The sequence below is a fragment of the Diadema antillarum genome, unplaced genomic scaffold (genome assembly GCF_040938485.1).
Source record: "Diadema antillarum isolate AM-2024a unplaced genomic scaffold, OU_Dant_1.0 seq00001275_RagTag, whole genome shotgun sequence".
In the NCBI taxonomy this organism is placed as follows: domain Eukaryota; kingdom Metazoa; phylum Echinodermata; class Echinoidea; order Diadematoida; family Diadematidae; genus Diadema; species Diadema antillarum.
In genome coordinates, this window is record NW_027272056.1 from 1 (window position 1) to 22,457 (window position 22,457).

At 37.8% G+C, this 22,457-nt stretch overlaps 1 protein-coding gene across 1 annotated transcript; it reads left to right on the top strand.

The window, feature by feature from the left end:
• The first annotated feature begins 6,575 nt into the window (after positions 1-6,575).
• LOC139745558 (sialin-like) lies at positions 6,576-19,211 on the top strand. The gene is made up of 11 exons (XM_071655952.1): positions 6,576-6,696; positions 9,992-10,195; positions 10,657-10,664; positions 12,761-13,000; positions 13,599-13,686; positions 14,231-14,326; positions 15,333-15,457; positions 15,942-16,097; positions 16,685-16,817; positions 18,136-18,377; positions 19,035-19,211. The coding sequence occupies exons 1-11, from the start codon at positions 6,576-6,578 to the stop codon at positions 19,209-19,211; spliced, it is 1,590 nt and encodes a 529-aa protein (XP_071512053.1).
• The last annotated feature ends 3,246 nt before the right edge of the window (positions 19,212-22,457 follow it).

Consider the following 22,457-nt stretch of genomic DNA (forward strand, 5'->3'; position numbering starts at 1 on the left):
TTAAATGTTTTCAGTTTGTCCGTTTGATTGTTTGTTTGTTTGTTTATTTGTTTGTTTGTTTGTTTGTTTGTTTGTCTGTTTGTTTGTTTGTTTTTACACTGTGAGCTACCGTTTTACAAAGAATGAAGAGAATTTATGGAACTTGCCTGTAATGTATATGTGTCACACACCTGTAAATTCATTGACCAGCCTGAGGCCCATCACATTTCTGTACCAAAGATACCATTTTAAATCTGGGAAAAAAGGGAAATAAAAGTCATATTTACATGCTTACTGGTATTTCGTGTGGCTTATGGGGAAAGAATACCTCTACATACTGGGAAGACAATGTCATTCTATTTTAGTGAATATAATGAAAACAATTAATTAGGTCATTTTATTTCAATCAATAGTCTTTCTTTCAGGAACTCTGAGCAGAATTTGAATTGAACAGCCTCCCCACTAAGAACTGGAGTAAAATAGTAATCTCATAACATCTGAAACACGGAAAACACTAAATAATATGATATTAATAAGGTCTTTTTAGTATGTTTAATAGTTGTTATGTTTATAATATTTTACATCATATCATTATATATATATGTATATATATATATATGTATATATATATATATATATATATATATATATATATATATTATATATATATATATATGTTCCGTCTCACATTTACCAATGATGCAGTACCCACCACGTACGAGGCCAAGCCCGCTTCACATTATATATATATATATATATATATATACATAATATATATATATATATATATATATATATATATATATATATATACAGGCCGAAAGATTGATTTTAAAAAAATGTAGAGAGCAATATCCGCCACAAACTTGATTTCTTCGACATAGGTGATATAAATATAAGTGTATGATATAGAATGGGTTTGAACACGTGCTGCTGTGGAATCATGATGGTTTGTATTCAGGTGTAATAACTATTGTATTGGAGCATTAGATAGTGCACTCAGAACAAGATGTGACCACTATACGAGTCACGCACAATTCCACGTCTCCTGCTTACCATACATCATGAGGTATATCAAGGTCAAAGTCTTTTCTCAGCTGGCTGTTCTTTTCGAGAGCTTTATGGCTAGTAAGCCCTACGTGTAGTGCTCTTTGGGGCAGCTGATGACCTCTAGTTACTTCCACGACCGTGTCATGTGACAAAGCGACATGAGGACACACCACAGAATTCTTAGAGTTCTGTGGGACACACCCCCTTAGCTTTCTTGATCAACGGCAGCAGCCTGCTGTATGCGCCACTTACGACCAAGGAGCTTCAAGCTGCTACGACCCAGAGTGAGCATGGTGATTCTGTTGCTTCAAGGAGTTGGTTGCTTTCTGTCACTGATCAGTGCTTGCAGTGACAGTGCGACCGGAGTAGACCGTGTCATGTGACACTGCGTCATGAGGACACACCCCCAGCCTTCAGCTTTCTCAATCATAAGAAGCTGCAGGCGCCACCTACGACCCCTCATAGGGCTCAGACCTGTAGATATAATGGAATATCCCTGACCGCATCACTGAATCATGCAAAGATACTAAAATAAATGAAGAAAAACTAATTTAAAATCAGAAATGCAGTTTGGAAAAAAAAAACACCTGAATTACTGCAGATATTGAGTACGAATTCCTCTACAAACTGCATTTTTGCTTGAAGATGAAATCTGCTTTTCTCATGGAATTTGAAAGGATTCATTGGGTGCATGTACAGAAAATAGGTGATTTTTTTTTTAGTTAAAAGAACTCGTAGTCTTGCTCTACGAACACTCGGACAGAGTTTGAGCTGCAGAACCCTCCTTGGAAATTTGAAGGATGAAAGAGTATATCTCACTGTTACAGGTTACTGAAGAAGAAACACTTCATTTCTGCCAGCTATTTTACAGAATTTTTTGAATGTTGAATGTTAACACACGTCTCTATTGTGAAACATTTACCCGTGTGAGCCCTATAGTAAAACGCAACTAAATTACGAGTTTTTCGGGTGATTATTTTTGTGTGTTTGTGCTTCAGTAAAACAAACAGGCGGAACTGTGTAGTGTAAATGAATCTTGCAGAACAAATTCATTGAATATTTAATGAACACATATACATCACTCACACATCAGCGAGTTGTGAGTCTATAAAGCTTCAATTTGAGGAAAGACAGCGTCTCGTGACAGAGATCCAAATCAATTCAATTCAAAATGAAATCTTATTTCCAATAACACATGTTTATTGTTGCACAAATCCAATGAAAACAAAACGTACAATGCATTACAACAAAAAAAAATGTATACATTATGATACTAATTGTTCAATAATGACAAATAACAAGATGGCAACTTTCTATTTAATCTTCAAGATCCACACACAATCTAAGCTTCACTTGGCGTATTATGCGTTGCAATAATAGAATAGTTACAACAGAATTAAACAGTGTGTGAGAAAGGAGTGGCATTACCAGTTTTCGAAAATGTCTCCACAAGGTTATGACCCCATTGACTTTTGTATAAGGTTTTACGTGAAAAAAGGAGAAGAAAATGCGATGAGATTAGAGTGCAATTTGCTTATTCGAAGGGCCAATCAAGGGTTTGTGAATAGGTAATATTTGTGACCCTCCACGGCAAAACGACCAATAAGTTGGAAATTTTTGTTTTTTAGATTCCAACACAATCACAAAGTTGAGATTCTAAGCTTTAAAATAATATAAAACACACCTTGTATGGACAAAGCAAGCTTTTTGAAAATACAATGACAAAGTGGGGATGTCAGACAGGGTAATTACAAGAATACTTAGTAGTGGAGAAAACGGGCTCTAAACAACTGCGACCATTTAGAAGCGCAGAACCGTGTCCTGTTGTCCGAGGGACAAAAGATTGGATCAAATCTCCCTAGCAACTACTAGAAAGGACTAATCGGATTAAGATTAAACTTGGTACAGCTTTTTAAAAGACATACTTCTTAAATAATCTAAAATCTCAAGACCTAATATTGTATACTTCTTGAGTTATGCTTAGTTGTTTCGAAGCTTGAATGTGATAAAATCAAGCCTTTTTCGAATAGTTCATTTTGGAGTATGAGCTGGAGTGTATCAATGACAAGAACTATTTTGAATATTTCTAGTAAAATTTAGACCCTAATTTTGTCAGGTGGTAGATCCATAAATGGACTTTCAGAAAATAGAACATCGACCAGGCTACGAACTTACGAACGGTCTACGAACGGTCTACGAAAGCTGGTTTCGTACGGCCTTCCTAAGAAGATCTTACGAAATTGTCTAAAGATCGTTCGTACGGCGTTCGTAGCAGTTCTTCGTAAAGGCATTGTGACCGAGCTTGGAAGACGGACGCCACAGCTATTGCTGCTCAAGTCATGGAGATTGAATTTAGCGCCATCTACGCCGAGTTATTCTACAATCGACTTCATTCGGTCGGCACGCCTCTCGTGTTGCCTGACGTCACATGAGAGCAGGTAAACTTTGCAATTACCCCCCCCCCCCCCCTCACAACTTAAACCTAGTCCAATCAAGTGCTGCTCTTCACTAGGTCTCTCTGTCCCACCATTTACTGCAAACGCAGAAATTTTCATGGTACATCGATTTTCGCGTATTTTGCGCTACTTCTGGCTGGCGCGAAATCTAACACCCGCAAAAATATTTCACAATTTTTCTCTGCCCATTTTGACTGAGTTGACAATTGCGCACCGTGAATTCGAGAACCCGCGAATGGTTTTGAGCCGCTCAGAGCGAGAAATCAGTCACTCGAAAATATCGACATTTACATATCTCACTTTCTCTACATCTATACCAACACTATAGACCCTGACATATATTTTTCGTTAAAAAAGTGCAATGTCAGAACACACTTCAATTCAATACCATTTTATTTCAACCATCAATAAAAGCCTGGCATAAACGTATGCATTCGTCTGCTCATAATTGATCAATTTGACCCCGAAAAAAAGAAATACAGATCATGTTCAAAATAATTTTGACAAGTACAGAATAACAAAACATAGAACAAAGTCACGACTATTCTTACAAGTCAGGCCTAAAATAAGCAAGGGTAAAATTCAAGGTTTCCACAAGATATTGATAGTGTATCAATCAAACTTGCATAAGCAGATTAGATGAGTTAATGAACACGTCACATATACCTACTAGATTCGATTATGGAAAATAGTGATCCACTAAAAAGCAAAGCTTGTTGGACGTGGATGGCTAGGTAAATGATGAGTAAATAATATATTATTCGAGGGGTTTTTTTATAGCTTTATTGTATTTGATATAGATTATTTAAGTCATTTGTAAAAAATATACATGTAGCTATATTGAGATACGTAGGTCGGGAAAAAAATAAAATAGAATATCAATGCTAATGCCCGAACACTGTTGACTGAACCACGTGTACCGTGAAAATATGACAAGGACAACACACTCGTACACACATTATACCTCACACAAATAAGACGCGAGACAGTATCGAGAGGAGAGAAGACGGTAACAATACAAGTCTACGAAGAACAAAAGACAGGAAAGGAAGAGGAGAGAAGAAAGAAGAGAGGTCTGCATACAGAACACGCCAAGTGCTGCGACATCAGGACAGGTGAAAGTCAGTCTGCCTGAAGATCGCCACACAGCGTGAAACCGCCGCGCCGGTAGCGGACAAGACGCCAAAGCACAGGTACGCCTATGCTCTGCTTTCCAGCATGGAACACTTTTCATCAGTCCTCAACAAACTATATATTCCCGACGGATATATATACCAAATGAAACCTTCTAGTTGGATCCATGGCGTATTTGAGACTCGTTCTTCTTATAATTATATATATATATATATATATATATATATATATATATATATATATATAAAGAGAGAGAGAGAGATAGGTCTATATACATAATAGATGTAAGAATATCCTCGCTAGTCTTATCTTCCATGCAACAGGTTGACGTGGAATGTGCATGTAACCACGTTCGGGAAAATACAAAGTTATTGTAGGTCACCTTGTATTCTTGATTTGTGGTTCTATAAATCTGTCTACTTGGATCCGAATAGATTTCAAGAGGAGCGAAAACGGTGAATGATATTGACTCTTTCCAACTTGAGCTGACTACATCACGCCCATGACGTATGATAAGAAAAGTAATTGTTTGCATGATGATAAATAAACACACGCATACAAGTAGAAAAAACAAGTTACAAAGCACAATATAATATCGAGCAAACACATAAATGCACTGTTACAATATTCTTATGTGGCTGGGAATGTTTATTGGTGCCCATAAAATGCGCACTACCACTCAGCGACGACTGCAAAATTTGCCAAGTCAGCAAATTTTGCCAGTAGAGGCGTTGACACATCAGGGCTCCGTGTGTAGATATCAAATAATATTGTTTGCCTTGTTCCTCTGCTTTTCTTTTATAATAATAACAATAATAATAATAATAATAATAATAATAATAATAATGATAATAATAATAATTATATATATATATATATATATATATATATATATATCATTATTATTGCTTTATTCTTCAGTTATGTTTTTTGTTTGATTCTTTTCTAGGCTTTTCTTTGTTTTTCAAAAAGCTGATATAGTTTGCTTAGAGTAAGGTTAATGGACTGACTTTGTATGTGTGATTATTTATAGTCAATATTATTTTGATGTCGTGCATGGAAATTCATCATAATTATACATTGCATTAGATGCTGCCTTCCTTTAACAATCATGTGTATAGAAACACGGTCATCTCAGCTGCTTTGTTATTTAGCTGATACAGATCATATACTCACACATAACATTTAGGGAATTTGATTATCATTCCTCCTTGTACAATACCCGGTTTATTCAATTCATTGTTGCTTCAACTTTGCCATATTCCTTCAAGTAACGGCAAAGAAAAATTAGATTTGGCGTTATTATTCACTCGATCTTTAAATGTGCCATATTTTTGAAGTAACTATTTACTGATAAACTGAATTGAAAAAAAAAAATGAAATCCATTTCATCATTTCGTTGATGGTTCAACTCTGACGTATTCCCCCATATAAACAGGCCGTATACAGATAATCTGGATATTTCTGGTTGTTGGGTACTGGTGGATTATATTGTTCACTGAAACTTCGAGGTGATAGTAACAAGGTGTGTGTGTGTGTGTGTGTGTGTGTGTGTGTGTGTGTGTGTGTGTGTGTGTGTGTGACAGCAACCTTTGAAGGAAATGCACAGCAAAATCATAAACACTATTTATGTAGTAAGCAATCCAGATCAAACCGGTTGTGTGCTGTATTTACAACGTTTGGGAATCTCTGATGATGAAACACATACAAGAAGACGAAGGGCATGTTTTTATTATCGTCTATGGACAGATCGCATCTTCTGTGTCTGTCTCGCAGCGGGTACCGACAAGCAGCATCACCGTTTCCACTGTTTCACACGCAGACAGGCGAGAACAAGTAACGCTCAAGTACAACCGCTGATTTTTTTGTGTGTTTGTGAGTTTGTGTCTTAATTTGGCTCACCGTCAAAAACGTCCTCAGAAATTGCAATAACTTCATGAGGTATAATCACAGAAAATGGGATTGGGAAGAAACCCAGGGGATCGACCATTCAGAGTCGAGCGGGACGGCAGCGGCGATGGCGTAATGGGCAGGAGCCAACATGACGAGCTTGCCCCGCTGCTGCCACGGAAAACAGGTAAGTTGATTCGTACTCAAGGGGATCCTGCTAACTTCACAGACTTTTTACATCTTCCTATACAATATTAAGCAATTAGATTACTCTCCACGTAAAATGTGTATTCTCTCATGTAACTTGAGGGCGTTAGATGTTCACACAAAAAAGAAGAAAAAAGGAATACATGGAAATACAGTACAATATTCGAAATTGTGATGTCTGTTTTCCCCCTAAAACATAGCACAGAGAGCCACAACACTTAATCGAAGCAGCGTCATACCGTGTTATTGATTTGCCTATAGCTCATGGAAACACTTATTCATTTCCTTGTCTTTAATATGTATCTGCTCATTCAAACGTTTAAGCATGAAATTATCAATAATTATTCGAAACAAGCGATGTTTTGTGTAACATGAGTTTGTATATAGACACAACCAGTTGTAGAGGATATCTAGACAGCAGACATCGTTAGGAGCTCTCCGCATTACCACCACCTAGTCCTGAGAATAGTCTATGGATTGAAATGATTACATATGTAAACATTTGAAGCTTTTGATTTGATTTATTGGTTTCTGTATCATCATTGTACATACACATCCATATACAAACATAGATATTTTCTTCTTCATTGCCTTTGTACAATGTACAGCAAGAGTACAACAAAACATACAACAATGAAAAATACAGAGGGGCTACAGCATAAGCGTGGCTTGATTTACGTGCAGCCCCCGTAGCATAACATTATTATAATATACATCGGAAGGGGAATAGGAGAGAGGGATGACTTGCTTCGCTTTTGTTTTCACGTTGATGTGATATCCATCACAACTATTATACAATATTTTACAAAATTAAGCTAGTTAGGTGAAATTGAATATAATATTAACTGAATAATATTCTTGAGAGGGGGAGGGACCTGTTCTTTCCCTTAACACAGGACATATCGATGTACAATGGATGCATAGGGGGATTTTTTTTCCTCTCCTTTAAATGTCTTTTACTTTGATCTCTTACTACAGATCAAAGAGATCACGGGTCGTCCAGGACTTTCCCGATACATATCTCTCTTGTGTCTTGTCCCAACAACACGCGTAGATCATATTATTCCTTGCACCCCTCATATACTTGATGATGTCATTATGCTCTTTTTGAGACCTACCCATAAAATATTTTTTGATATAAACGGCGCAAACAGAACTGAGATGAAAGCATTGAGGAATGAGATGATTGGGAGGTTTTTGGTTCATTGCAGCATTGCGTAATTCATGATTTATTTGATATGAACACCCTGCCCTTTCCCGAGATTTGTTTCCTCTCCGCACATCATCCGCAGTTTCATAAGTTTTCTTATACTGTAAGTGATAAAAAAGTATTTTGCATTGACACCGTTACAATAAATTATTCTCCAGTATAGGCCCTACAAAAAGGTTCCAATTAAAACAAAAACAAAGAACTAGAATTCAGTACAAACAGTCACTGACGACGTCTGTTCTAAAATGTCATGTTGTTTTGCTTTCCTTGTCACACAACAGTTAAAGGGGCATTCCGGACGATTTTCATAATTTCACATCATGTAGTACGTAAATCAACAGTTTCATGTATAGATTTGTAGAATTTATTGTGGTTGTTGAACAGAGAAACAGTACTTTCAAAAACCTTAAACAAATTACACTGAACAAAGATGATGACATAGGAGCCTCACATATCTCAGAAATGTAGCAGTGTCATTCCATTACAATACCGCATGCTTGCAAGCTCACCTGTGTGTAATCTATGCATGCCTTCCTCTTTTGTTCTGCTTCCTTGAGCCACATCTCATGCATTCTTATGGTGAGGCTGCCATGTCATCATCCTTGTTCATTGCTATTTGTTAGAAACTTCGAAAACATTCTTATTTTTCATCCCAATCATTATAAGTCCTGAAACTCTGTACCCAGTGTAACTAATTTATAATATGTTCAAATGTAAAAATTTGAAAATCATCCGGAGGTCTCCTTTAAAGCGAATGGCTATCCGTCCCATTTCGAAGTCAGTTTATGTAATATCATATGAAATTATTTTTTAAACATTGTTATAGAACACTCTGATATAACTTTTTGGGGCGTTAGACAAATGAAGTGAATTTCGTATGATTGCTGTTTTCAAAATGTTGACAAACAATTTCGTCTTCACGCGATCGTTGACTTCTGACGACAAAATATCAAAAGGAATGTCTTTTAGTCGCGCTTTCAATCGTATTTTTCATGCTTTTGTTTTTCATAAGTTATTACACTATATGAGGAGAAGGGTGTGGAAGAGGAGAGAGATGACAAACAAAACAGAGTATATGCAGTGTGTATGAAATTCATCTGAATATTACATACATGCATCTGTAAAATAATTATGATAGCTGATAGACTACTTCCATGTACGCAGTGGCGGATCCAAAGGGGGGGGGGCGCAACCGGCGCACCCCCCCCCTTTATTTTTCGCAAGAAACAAAATAAATAAAAGGAAAAAAAGGAAATGAAACTCGGAAGTGGCACCAGAAATGTTAGTTGTGCCCCCCCCCCCCCGCCCCCCCTTTACAGAATTCCTGGATCCGCCCACATGACCCATGTGAACGTATGTCATCTTCCCCGATGCTATCGTCTAATACTTAAAGCGGAAAGCAATTCGGGTCTGTTCACATACTCCACAAGCAATATGTAGCCTGGTACTGTGACATAAATCCGATGTTCCACAATGGCTTGATAGTGCAAAACGGAGGTTACGATCAGTGTTGACTTTAAGGGGACCTCCGGATGATTTTCAGATTTCTACATTTGAACAACTATAAACTATAGTTAAACTGAGTACAGAGTTTCAGAAATTATAGTGACTGGCATGAGGAATGAGAATGTTTTCAAAATTCATAACAATTTGCAATGAATACGGATGATGAAATGGCAGCCTCACCGTAATCATGAGTTGGGGCTCAAGGAAGCAGAACAAAGAAGAAGGCATGCAAAAATTCTTCACAGGTGAACTGGTTGAGCAAGCGGTATTGTAAGAGAATTATACACTGCTACATTTCTAAAATATGTGAGGCTCTCACATCATCAACACTGTTCAGTGTAGTTTGTTTAAGATTTTTAGTTAATTGGTTTCTCTGCTCAAGGACCACAATAAATTTCACGAATCTATACATGAAGGTTTCGATTTATGTACTGCATTGTGTAAAATTATGAAAATCATCTGGAGTGCCCCTTTAACTGCTTTCGGATTTGTTTTAATCGTTTGTTTGTTTGTTTGTTTGTTTGTTTGTTTTCTTTGTTTCTTCTGTCATTATGAAAAGTGGCGGGAAACAGACTGTGCTCCACTCGTTACATCCTCAGCTACATGATTTGTCTGGGTTTTACTATGAGCTACATAGCCCGTGCTAACATGAGTGTCGCCATAACTGCTATGGTCAACAGCAGCTACAGTGCTACCTACGACAACAGCTTCAACTTTTCATCCATCGAAACCTGCCCACCTCGCTACGATGAAGACAACATTAGTTCGCACGGCAAAGTAAGACCTCATCATAGTTAATAAATAGCTTTGTTTTCACTGGTTGTAGACGGAGGGAGAAAAAAAATACTTGGGCTTCACCAACGGTGAAATTATTTCATATTTTGATAAAACTGTAGGGTGCTGAATTGCAAGCCTAGTTAAATTCGACCGATATAAGAGAGAAGCTATGCATCACACACAACTAAATTTTAACTCAAGCGTGGCGATGAAATAACGCTCCTAAGCGTTAAAGAGGTCCCATTTATTTTTATACACGTATTTAAAAAAATCGCATTGATGCTTCGTGTCAGAGTCCCGTTCTACAGCATTGTTCAATATTTAAAATCTAAAATTTTGAATATCATATTAAGTTTGTGAAGGTTATTTTGTTAGTAGCTCTGGGCCCTATTTTGTAAAGAGTAAAAATTGATTATACAGTTGATTTCAACTGTAATTCTATGACAGCCTGTGTGGTAAGGATATTTAAAATCGACTTTATCTTTTGATAAAACGGGGCCCAGAGCGTAGAATATCTTCATTATTTATTTAGTTTGCAGTTAAGGGGCACAGCAGTCACAAGTGCTATACGCGGACTTGAATGCAAACTACGCCACGAAATAATCCTGTGCATCATTTGTTTTATAAAATGGGTCGAAAACTAACAGCATTTTTCATGTACATTTGTGGGTCGATACCAGTCAGCTACATGTAGCACTCGCTCAAGAGTCTAGATGTCCGAAGATGTTCGTCCCAAACATTTACGCACGTCGCACTCGGAAATCCTGCACATATAAGTCCTGTACGTTTAAGAGTATACGTACGCCACATGTTATGCACAGGAAAGGCCACATCAACGTGAAAACAAAAGCGAAGCAAGTCATCCCTCTCTCCGAACTAGAAGTTGTTTACAGGATTGACAGCGCGGATAGTAGCGCGCGACGCACTTGTAACAACTGATTGAGTGCGCACTACTAGTGTAAACATTATGACGTCAGGCCGTGCATGTTAGTGAGAAATTAATGCACCCACACGTGACTCATTTTAGCGCTTCCAATTGGCTACATTCTTGAACCCATTTTATAAAGGACTACATCCACAGTTGTAGAAAGTATTTTGTGATGGTGTTGAAAGTGTTCACCTGGCACTTCGTGGTGTTAATTTGACGCTGTAGCTAGGGATACTTTCGACACTGCGCTGGTATTGATTTGATAATGAGACTGCATGGTGTTGATTTGATATTGCTGGTGTTAATAATAATGGTTTAACAACCGTCCAGCTTCAATAGGAGACCACACCAACTGGTGTTACTGTGGTGTTAATATGTTCACACGTTTTTTTGCTTTTGTTTTTTTTAATCAATACTTTATCGGAAAATTCTTGATCGTTTTGTTGAAGTTCAGAATCAAGAAGAATAACAGGAAGTAAGAGCTATTAAAAAAGTAGCAACAATTTTATATTTTGAAATGACACCCGGAGGTGCTAATCTAACACCATAAATGAGCACCCGAAATTTAACACCAGCTCGGTGTTTCAAATTTAACACCGAACTTTTTGCGATGTAGTATTACTGATGATTCTCGGGTCTAGTTTGCAATCTAGGCCTATGTGAATGTCATTATCATGATAATGCGTTTTTATTTTATACTATCCCATCACCCTAAAATCAACAACATGCTTAGAACAATCCATTTAGACGTAACAATATATATCCGCAAGAATATTTAAGTACTACTTTAACCTTAAAACAGAAAGTCACATGTTCCACTTAAAGGGATGGTACAGTATTGGTGGAGATGAGAAAGGGGCTTTAAACTTTTTGTGAGATACCAAGAAAACACTTATAATAAAGTACAGAGCATTTTAAGAGGAATTCAAAGTTTATTTGATGAAAATCGGGTTTGGAATGACTGAAACATCTAAAAACAAAGTAAAACAAAGCGATCGTAATAAAGTATGGGTCCCACACTCTATCAGAATCGCTCTTTTTTGGATATCTCAGCCATTTCAAAAACAATTTTCATCAAATAAACGTTGAATTCCTCATAGAATTACGTGCTCTTTCATATTTCATAAGAGGTTTCTCATTATCTCACCAAAAAATAAACCTGAAATTAGATCTCAACCAAATCTGTACGATCCCTTTAAACTTGAGCAAACCGTATAATCTCGTGTAACTGCTCCTTTTTACCTCTTTGCAGTTCAAAGTCTCCAATAAAGCTGTGAAAAGAAAGTTTCTCTATATATCTTGTTTTTATTAACAGTTCATGTAATATGAAATGCCAAGATATGAGATACGTGAATTTTTGGATTAGCGGGGACGGAACATGTCTTTGTAACGTTATTGTTGTTGTTGTTGCTGGTGTTTCGAAACAGGGGAAACATGATTGTTGACGAAATATTAATTTACTAAGAATAATTATATGATAAATAAACATACGCTATTTTCAATCATCAACCATTTTTCAAAAATATTATGACATTATCCCAAATTAAGACGAATGTTACACCGCATACTTTTCCACCTTGTGATATGTATATTTGTTTAAATGGTTGTTAATCTTTTCCCCAGGAGGGAGAGTTCCCTTGGGATGCGCACACCCAAGAACTGATTCTGTCCTCGTTCTACTATGGCTTCCCCGTCCTGCAGATTCCCGGCGGACTCCTCGCCGATGCTTACCCGAGATCCTCTCCCTGGGTCATCGGCTTTGGTCTGGTGCTCTCCGCTATCTGCAACTTCTTTGTTCCGCTCGCTGCACGCAGCGGAGTGACGGCGCTCGTCACGATAAGAATCATTCCTGGACTTCTGGAGGTAGGGGATAAAAGTGAATCTATTTCAAAGTCTTCTCAATAATAATGGAATTACAGAATACCGGTTTTGCGTCATATAAATTAGCATATTGGTGCGTTTAAGAGCCGCCGGAGGCGGCTCTCCCTTGGAGATGAATTTCAGCCCGAAGAGCTGAAATTCGTCTTTCCCGTCGTTTGGGGCCCCAAAAAAGCCCGGGAACGGAACGGCCGTCAAAAAGTAGTTTGACCACACAATTTTTATGAAAACTGAGTGGTTTCGGAGGAAATCATATGAGAAATCATATGAGAAATCATATTAGTGAAATATTAAAGCATACATTTCTAAGAGGAATTCAAGGTTAACTTGAAGAAAATCAGTGTTGAAATTGCTGAGATTTCCAAGAGAAAAGCAACACAAAAATGATCCAGATAAAAGGTGGATCCCAGAGATTTTTATTAAAATCAACAACTTTCAATTTCTCTTACAATCATGTTCTTTCATACTTCATATGAATTGTTTCCAATTATCTCGCAAAACAGTTGCAATCTGAATCCCCATCTCAGCCAAAACTATTTTTCATCCCTTTAAAGTTAGTGCAGTTTTCTTTTTTGGCTTACAGAGCGGTTCATATCCTGCTGTATACTCTCTGCTGACTCGTTGGTCCCCCAGAGCAGACCGGAGCAAACTCCTGGCCATTGCACTGTCTGGTGAGTCCAGATATGTTATCATAAGACCATGATTATTAAAGGTTGGATAAAGCATACCATAAAATGAATATTGATGATGCTTCTTGGGGATATTTTGTATTTGGAAGGCTTTATGTGAGAGCACATGAATCCTATTTGAAAATTTATAGTAGCTTACCCTAATTTCATTCCATAAAATGTGTTTTTGTGTCTTGTGTGTCTTACACATGTCATCACATAAATATGGGCGGTGAGTTAGCTCTGTCGGTAGCGCGTCTGCCTCACAGTCCAAAGGATCCCGATTCGATTCGCGGAGAGAGTCACAACTCGTGCACGTAAAAGATCTCACTTCATTTTTACATCGCAAAGAGCAATGGTGTTTGACCCGGTGAGTGGTCCCGATCCACATCCAACTGGAACTCATAAAAGACCAGCTATTGCAGCTTAATGTTGGCTATCCAGCCATCTTCTCAGATGAAAATGAAACAAATAAACGAACATAATGCATTTTCATTACTTATTCGAAAAATTTAATGGCAGGACAACATTTTCTTGATATTAACAGGAGTATCAAGTGGTCAAATAATTGGTCCTCCGATTTCTGGCGTCATATCCCAGTCTGAAGCTGCAGGTGGCTGGCCAACAGCGTTCTACCTGTGTGGTAAGCAAAATCCAGTTTAATTATGTGCATGGCGTCGGGCGGGGGGGGGGGGGGGTGCGTAAGGTGTTAGCTGCTGAAACCCGGAAGTGGAACCAGAAATGTAAACGCACCCCATTTGGTAACGCCCTAATGTGTAATAACCGTGGTCTCTCTCTCTATCTAGAGATCTTTTCACTTCACTTGCCTTTAATGTGTGAATGAGAAATTCAGCCCAAACCAATCCGTTTCCATACCAAGTGCCGAGTTCTTGGATTTTTATATTCAATGGATCTTGCTGGCCTTCTTTTGCTTATAGTGTCGAGCACGTGGGCTTTATTTCCCTCATCGTGTCTAGCTCGTGGGCCCGTTTTACTTGGTGCCAACTCGTGGAGTATATAATTTGATGGTCTAGGTCCAGTGGCGGATCCAGGCGGGGTTGCACCGGGCGCACGCCCCCCCCCCCCTTATTTTTTGTGAAAACAAAAGAAATTAAAACAAAATTGGGGATGGGGAGCGTACGCCCCCCCCCCCTTTGATTTTGTAAAGGCGCCCCCTCTTTACGGAATTCCTGGATCCGTTTCTGAGGTCTCATGGATTTTTCTTTTGTATGGCTCGTGGGTATTTTCTTATTGGATGACCCCGTTTGGCTTTGGAGGATTTCTTCTTTTTTTTTTCTTTTTTTTTTGACGTGCGTGGTTTACTTCATTTACACAACATGTATCTGTGCATCTAATCGTCCTTTCAGTCCTTGAGTGCATTTTCGAAAATGACTTGCAAGGATTTCAGAATATTATGACATAACGTGTTACAACAACGACATAGTAATAACCACTATGATCTTGTCATTGTCCATATCGGCAGTGATCATAACATTGCTTATAATTTCGGTTATAATAGATATGACATTGATAAGTTTTTCATCTCGTTCTCACGCAGTGTAGATCAGTACAATAACTTTCGCAGTACGTCAAATACACAATTACACGTTCTGTTCAAGTCACATCAATTTTTCTTCCTCATTAACCAGGGTCTTTCGGCATTGCGTGGTTTATTCTGTGGAAACTGCTTGTCTACGAGTCACCAATGTCTCATCCGAGAATTTTGAATGAAGAAAAAGATTACATCCTGGCAGAGCTGCAGCTCGATAAAAAGGTAAAATTAAAAAGCAAACAAAAGAATTCACAAGACATATTTATACGCATTTTGTAGAAGAAAAAGTTACTCATATATTCATTGATTATAAGTCGGTTTTTTTTTTAAATTTCCAGTTAATAACTTTCATATCGATGAACAGTTTCGAACATTATGTCATCTTACCCCAAGGAATGGTTGTTGATGTTGTAGTGCCCAAGCCTTGTCTCAAGCTACATGTACGCCCATTATCGTCAAAATTGTTGTATAAAACAAAAAATGACTGACCCTTGTTGCGCTGGAAAAAGATATCGCTCTTGGTTGTAAAATTAATGAGACGCTCTAAATATCTTAGTTTTGCCTAGTCGAAAGGAGCATGCAATCGTTTGCCCGGTGTGAAATGTTGAGCCATTGCACTCGTCACCATTTACGACTTGCGTATAATTATTAAAACCGATTCTAAGTCCCGCCATTTTCACGTCTCTTGATATTTGTATGATAAAAGATCCGGTCCAGCAAGTATCCCTGGATGTCGATACTGACCTCACCACCGTTACTGGCCACAGTGTTCGCCGACTTTGCCGTTAACTGGGTGCTATTCATTTTGTCCACAAATCTACCAATATTCCTAACGGAGGTACTTCAGTTCAACGTATCACAGGTAAAAAGCATTCTAGATATTTTACTTTAATAATCAAACCGCATGAGTGTATTTTTACATATCGAACAGGCAGTTAAGAAGTGGTGACTTGTAAAACCAAAATTTGTGTTCTCCCTCAGCAGTGGGAGGAAATGAATTACAAAGCTAACGTCGTTATAAGAGGAACTGTGGTGGGAAAGAAAGTGGTGAAACATGTATGTGAAAATATCTGTATGATGTGTTCAATATACGTACTAGGTATGCAAACTGATAGGCCTTCTATCATAAAAAGCATGCATAAAACCAAATGGGATATGTAATACGATGCTATACAACAGAAATGTAAACATAAATACCAGAGCGATTACTAATAATCAATAATACAGTGCACTCCCGTTATAACGAACACCGCAACATTATCCACTCTATGTATTCTATCGTTTATCTGTTCGGTTATAACGAAATTTTGATATAACGAAAGAAAACTACCGGTCCCGAGTACTTCGTTATAACGGTAATCCACTGTAATAACCACAAATAATCAATAAACACTCACTGCAATAAGAAATAATGAACTAAGTGGTGTTAATTTTTCCCTTTCTCCGTAGGCTGGTTTTATCTCCTCCATTCCCTATATTCTGTTTTTCATCTTCATCACTGGAGGCGGGATTCTTGCCGACGCCATTCATTCCCGGGCCGGGATTTCCATCACAGCGACAAGAAAGATCATGACCACACTCGGTATGCGATTCGCTGCTCTGATTTTCTTGGTCGTATATTTACAGGGCCGGCGGAACCAGTGGGGGAGAGGGGGGGGGGGGGGGGGTGGTGGTGGATAATACATAACCGCTTGAAGACCCCCCACTTTTATTTTCTGTTGCCCCGGAAGTGGCACCAGAAAAAAAAAAATAAAAAAAAGCTTGGTCAATTTTTCTCAGTGTTGTCACAGGGGGCTTAAAAGTGCGGGGGACCTTTTTTTGTTTTGTTTTGCTATGTTTTTTTTGGTTTTTTTTTTGTTTTTGTTTTTTGCTTGTCAGCTGAATAAACCCGGAAATGGCACGGTAGTGTACATTAGGCCTAATTCCTCCAATGTTCTTGAATTCCTCGGGCCTTGTCGGAGCCGTGTGCTACAGTAGCACACGATTACTTCTATTATTTTTATTCACGAAATGCAACAATAGCTGTTAATTGACGGTTAATAATTGTTATTTCAAGTAGACGTAGGTAGGCCCCTACTATCTAATTACATATTGTAGAGAGGATACCAATCATCCTTATAATATTAGCATCATGGGATTATTGCCTTCAGGCACTACTGGGCGCTATCCTTCACAATTTTGATCGCTGTTATTGTCATTAAATATTGGTCTTGCAAATACTTCGATGTGAAACCTATACTGTATACTTCACGAGCTACTCTATAGGCTATCTCACTACCATTTGCGCATTGATGTCACTACCAAGATAACCCACGTCACAGAAAGGTCGTAGAACGTTTCCATTTACTTATTTATTTTCTATCTATTCATTTTTTAGAGAGAATTTGGGGGTGGGGTAGGAGAGTCATTTCTTTTTATCCTGTGGGGTTTTTTCTTTTCAAAGTTGAGTTCAGTTGAGTTTATTTATTTGACCACGGTGGAGAGCTTGCTATCAGCTAAAAGCTGTTTTTCAGCAAGGCCGTGAAATGATTAAAAAAAAAAAAAAACATAGAAATCATACAATGAAGAGAATGCAAATAAATACCATAATCATCACAAACGAACACCAAAAAAGAAAAAGTGAAAAAAGTCACAAAGTATGCAAGAGGATTATTATCATCTTGCCCTTTTTTAAGAACCAAAGATAGGGGAGGAGCTGCAGCCCCATGCTCGGCCCCTGATTACGTTATGCCTAATTAGTATGGAAACCTTGGAAAGTTGATGTAGAGTATAGTGCGTGTGAGTTTGATACAAAATTGTCTGCAGACCTTGTAACAAGAATGGTACTTGTAGCAGGTGCATCCGTCCATGTTCTCATTGTGACATCTTGTGGCAACATTGTGACGTTCTTGTTCACTCAGGGCTGCTTCCGTCCGCACTATTCCTCATCCTTGGCGTCTACGTGGGCTGTAACGCGGGTCTAGCCATAAGCTTCCTCTCCCTCGGGCTCGCCTTCACGGGTCTGTCCTACTCAGGCGCCATGATCACGCCCATGGAATTCGCTGCTCCCTACGCAGGTATTACGGTGGCTATCGCGAATACCTTCGCCGTATGCAGCGGATTCATCGGACCACTGGTTCTTGGAATGTATACAGAAAATCAGGCAAGTTCCACTCTGTGAATTAAGACTGACCATAATAGCAATACCATTAATCTAATCATCTGTTAGTAATCACACACAATTTAATACACTTCACTTCTCTCATAAAGAACGCGACCATAACAAAATCTCCATTACAACGAGTTTAAAGTTCAGGTTCGATATCTTTTATATAGGCTACATCTTTAATTTATACATATTACTGGTCGGGTAAAGCGAAATTTCGATATAACGAAAGAAAACTGGCGAAGACTTCGTTATCACTTGAATCACCTGTAAATCCCTTGCTTACGTCGTGGGGGGCACATTACAACTTTAAGTTCAGAGACTCCAACTCTCCCGTTTTCGACGGGAGATCTCCCGCCGACAACCCATTTTTGCTAAATCTCCCGTTCTCCCGCTTGAAATTTAATTTCTCCCGCCCTGGCTCTGTGTCTCCCGTTGGAAAGGATTTCTTACTTATTGCTATCGTATGTTGAAAAATATGCCTTAGATAGCACCAAAGAGCATCTAGAACCCTAGGAACTTCGCGCTTCGCACACATATACTTGGAGTCTCCCGTTTGCTGGGGGTTTCGGGCGGGAGAATCTCCAGATCAGAAGATGCTTGAGGTTGGAGTCTCTGTAAGTTCATTTTGTTTTCTCCGTTTCTTAATTTCAGGCTGACATCAGTGGATGGAGGACGTTTTTCTGGATCACTGCGGGTTTGATCCTCCCAGCCTGGGCTTTCTTTATGGTGTACGGCTCCTCGGAACCCCAGCCATGGGCCATCCTCGAGGTAAAGCAACCAGACAATCAGAACGACGAGAAAAGACACCTGCTTGCAGCAACCCCTTAATTGGTTACTGCATGGCTAGCTGGTAGCGCATCAACGCAATTCCAGCGCGTGCATTTATTTGTCATTTAAAAGAAGCACAGACCTATCAAAAGTTAATCTGATACGAAGAAATAACATTCATTTACTGCAAAAAAAAAAATGTTTAAAAAAATGGTAAGAATCGGATAAGAATTACGTAAGTAATGAAAATTGTGAAATTTCGCTAATTTTCACAGAAGACTTATCAAACAGTCAATATAAATAAGGTCAAATTAGAAATTGAGGTACATGTAGTTGCTGATGTCATCCCCTCGCAATTTATCAATTATAATTTGTACATAAAATCTTCCAGATAATTTTCCATTTTTTGTTTAAACGTATTCCTGCCTCACTCTTAAATTTTGATACATCTTACTAATCTTCTCTTGTTATTCAGTCAGGAATAATATGTTTTGCAACACTGTGGCAGAGGTTGCAATTCCCTATTGCTACGATATAGCCCGCTTGTGATTATAAAATACAAGGCAATTTACGAGTTACACTTCACAAAATTGTCGCGTTGTAAGAGGGCATGCACCTCCATTTTCCACACATCCGACATGTAAGAGCTTGGTGATTAATTTTCTCTTTTGTTTCTTTTCTTTACAAATTAAAGATTAAAAATTAAATTGCTAGATACAAGTATGATGGATTCACTTCTAGCGTTTATTTCAGTTATTCAGAGATATTATTATAGCCAATGGAACTCTATCCTCGCATCTCGTGAGCAGCCTTGTGCTTTTGACCTTATCTCATTTATCAATATATTGTTAAATTGCCAAAATTGATTTCTGCCTTTTAGAATCAACTGCAGCTGCAATAGTGTGGACTTTATCATTCTAGAAAATGATGCATTCACGTTTCAAAGATTCGTCTTATTGCAATGAATTAGCTTATTACATTGAGATTTTATATTGTCAATATTTAAATCTGTAGAAATATACCTATGTATAGTTATATCTACATTTTCATATTTTTCGTTAATATCTTATGTAGGGGTGAATCGTGGGATTTTGCAATACAATTCACTATATCTACACACTTGCAATATTGCCACTTGATATTGTTTGTAAATTACATTTTTTTTACCAGCTTTGCCATTTATCTTTGTCGCGATGATATTTTTGCTTTAATAATAAAGAGTAATGTTATGGAGTATTCCGTGTGTCAATATTTACATTATATTTCTTAACTTAGTTGAGCGGCATAGCCGAACAATTGTGCATTTTGTGATAAAAGCACCAAATTTCGTACACAGGTTGACAATCACGTTTAGATTAAATTTAGATATTGGGCCATCGTAAATAGCGCCCTCAACGTCCATGGCAGCCATTTTTCAAAATGGCTGCCATAAATGCCATGTTTTCGTAAAATTTGCTAATTTTCGGAGAGAAAAGTCAATACTATTTTGGTTACAAATGGGAAATTACATTTGAAATAAATCTAGATATCTGGCCATCGGAAATAGCGCCCTCAACGGCCATGGCAGCCATTTTTCAAAATGGCCGTCATAAATGTCATTTTTTTTCAAAATATTTGCTAACTTCAGAAGAGAAAGCCAGTAAGGTTTTGCAAACAAGTGGGAAATTACATTCAAAACGAATTTAAATATTTGGCCATTGTTAATTGCGCCCTCAACGTCCATCTGTCTAATAATGTGCCACTTCTTCGATGATTTTGAAAATTTCAGATGGGAAAAGTTAATAAGATTTTGCTCATAAATGTTGATTACATTCAAAATAAATCTAGGTATTTGGCCATCGGAAATTGCGCCCTCAACGGCCATGGTAGCCATTTTTTTTTTAAATGGCCGCCATAAATGCCATTTTTTGTTAAAAAATGCAAATTTTTGAAGGGAAAGCCATTTTTTTTTCTTTTTTGCAAACAAGCGGGAAATTACATCCAAAATAAATCCAGATATTGGGCAATTGAAAATTGCGCTCTCAATGGCTATGCAATCATTTTTTTCTTAATGGGCACCATAAGTGTCACTTTTTCGTTTAAAAAAATGCTAATTTCAAAAGGAAAAGTCAATGAAATTTTGGTTTTAAATGGGAAATGACATTTAAAACAAATCTCGATATTGGGCCATCGGAAATTGCGCCCTCAACGGTCATGACAGCCATTTTTCAAAATGGCCGCCATAAATGCTATATTTTCGAAAAGATTTACTGAAATCAGAAGGGAAAGCCAACGAGATTTTGCAAACAGGTGGGAAATTACATTGAAAAGTAAACTTATTGGGCCATTGCAAATTGCCCCCTCAAGGGCCATTCCAGCCATTTTTCAAAATGGGCACCATGAATGTGTTTTTTTTTCGTAAAGTGTTGCAGACGTCAATCAGAATTTCCACAAAGGTGAACAATTACATTCAAACTGAATTTGATAATAGGCCATCCGAAAGTGCACCCACAACAGCCATAGCAGCCAAGTTTCAAAACAACTGCCATGGATGCCCCCTTTTTTTGCAAAAATTTGCTGAAGTCAGAAGGAAAAGTCAATAAGACTTTGCAAACAAGTTGAAAATTATGCTCAAAAATAAATCTAAGTATAAGGTCTTCTTAGAAGGCGCCCTCAAGGGCCATGCTGACCGCCATGGATGTCTGCTTCTTTTTTCTTTTCTTTTTGATAGAAAGTGTTGTGTAGCCATTTTGACAAATAGCTGAAATAGCCATTGAGAACACAGCTTATGATGGCTTAATGCCTAAACCTATTTGTTTGCAATTGTCAACTTGCGAAAAAAATGTTTATTGTCTTCTTCAGGCATTAGGACATCTTCATTAAAAAAAATGGCATCTATGACAGTCATTTTGGAAAATGGCTGCAATTGCCGTTATTAGCAATTTTTTCTTCTTGAAAATTTGTGAAGGAACAATTTCTAGAGTTAATGCAATCTAGATATATTGTTTGATTTTAAACATGATTTTTCAATTTATGTACACATTTGCTGACTTTTCTTTCAGAAATTACCATTTTTTAAAACAAAATGATTATGACAATGGCAGCCATTTCGGAATATGGCGGCCATGGCCGTTGAGGGCAGTATTATAGTAATCTAATACAAATATTTATTTAAACATAAATCTTAAATTGTGTGCAAAATCTTATTGACTCATCCTTTGGTGAAATCAGGAAATAAAAAACAATGGAATCCATGGTGGCCATTTTGAAAAATGGCTGCATGGCCATTGAGGGCGCTATTTACAATTATGTAATACATATAGGCGC

Coding starts and splice junctions, on each gene's coding strand:
- LOC139745558 (XM_071655952.1), top strand. CDS start 6,576: ATGGGATTGGGAAGAAACCCAGGGGATCGACCATTCAGAGTCGAGCGG. Junction 6,697..9,991: donor GCTGCTGCCACGGAAAACAG/GTAAGTTGATTC, acceptor CATTATGAAAAG/TGGCGGGAAACAGACTGTGC. Junction 16,818..18,135: donor AAAGATCATGACCACACTCG/GTATGCGATTCG, acceptor TTGTTCACTCAG/GGCTGCTTCCGTCCGCACTA.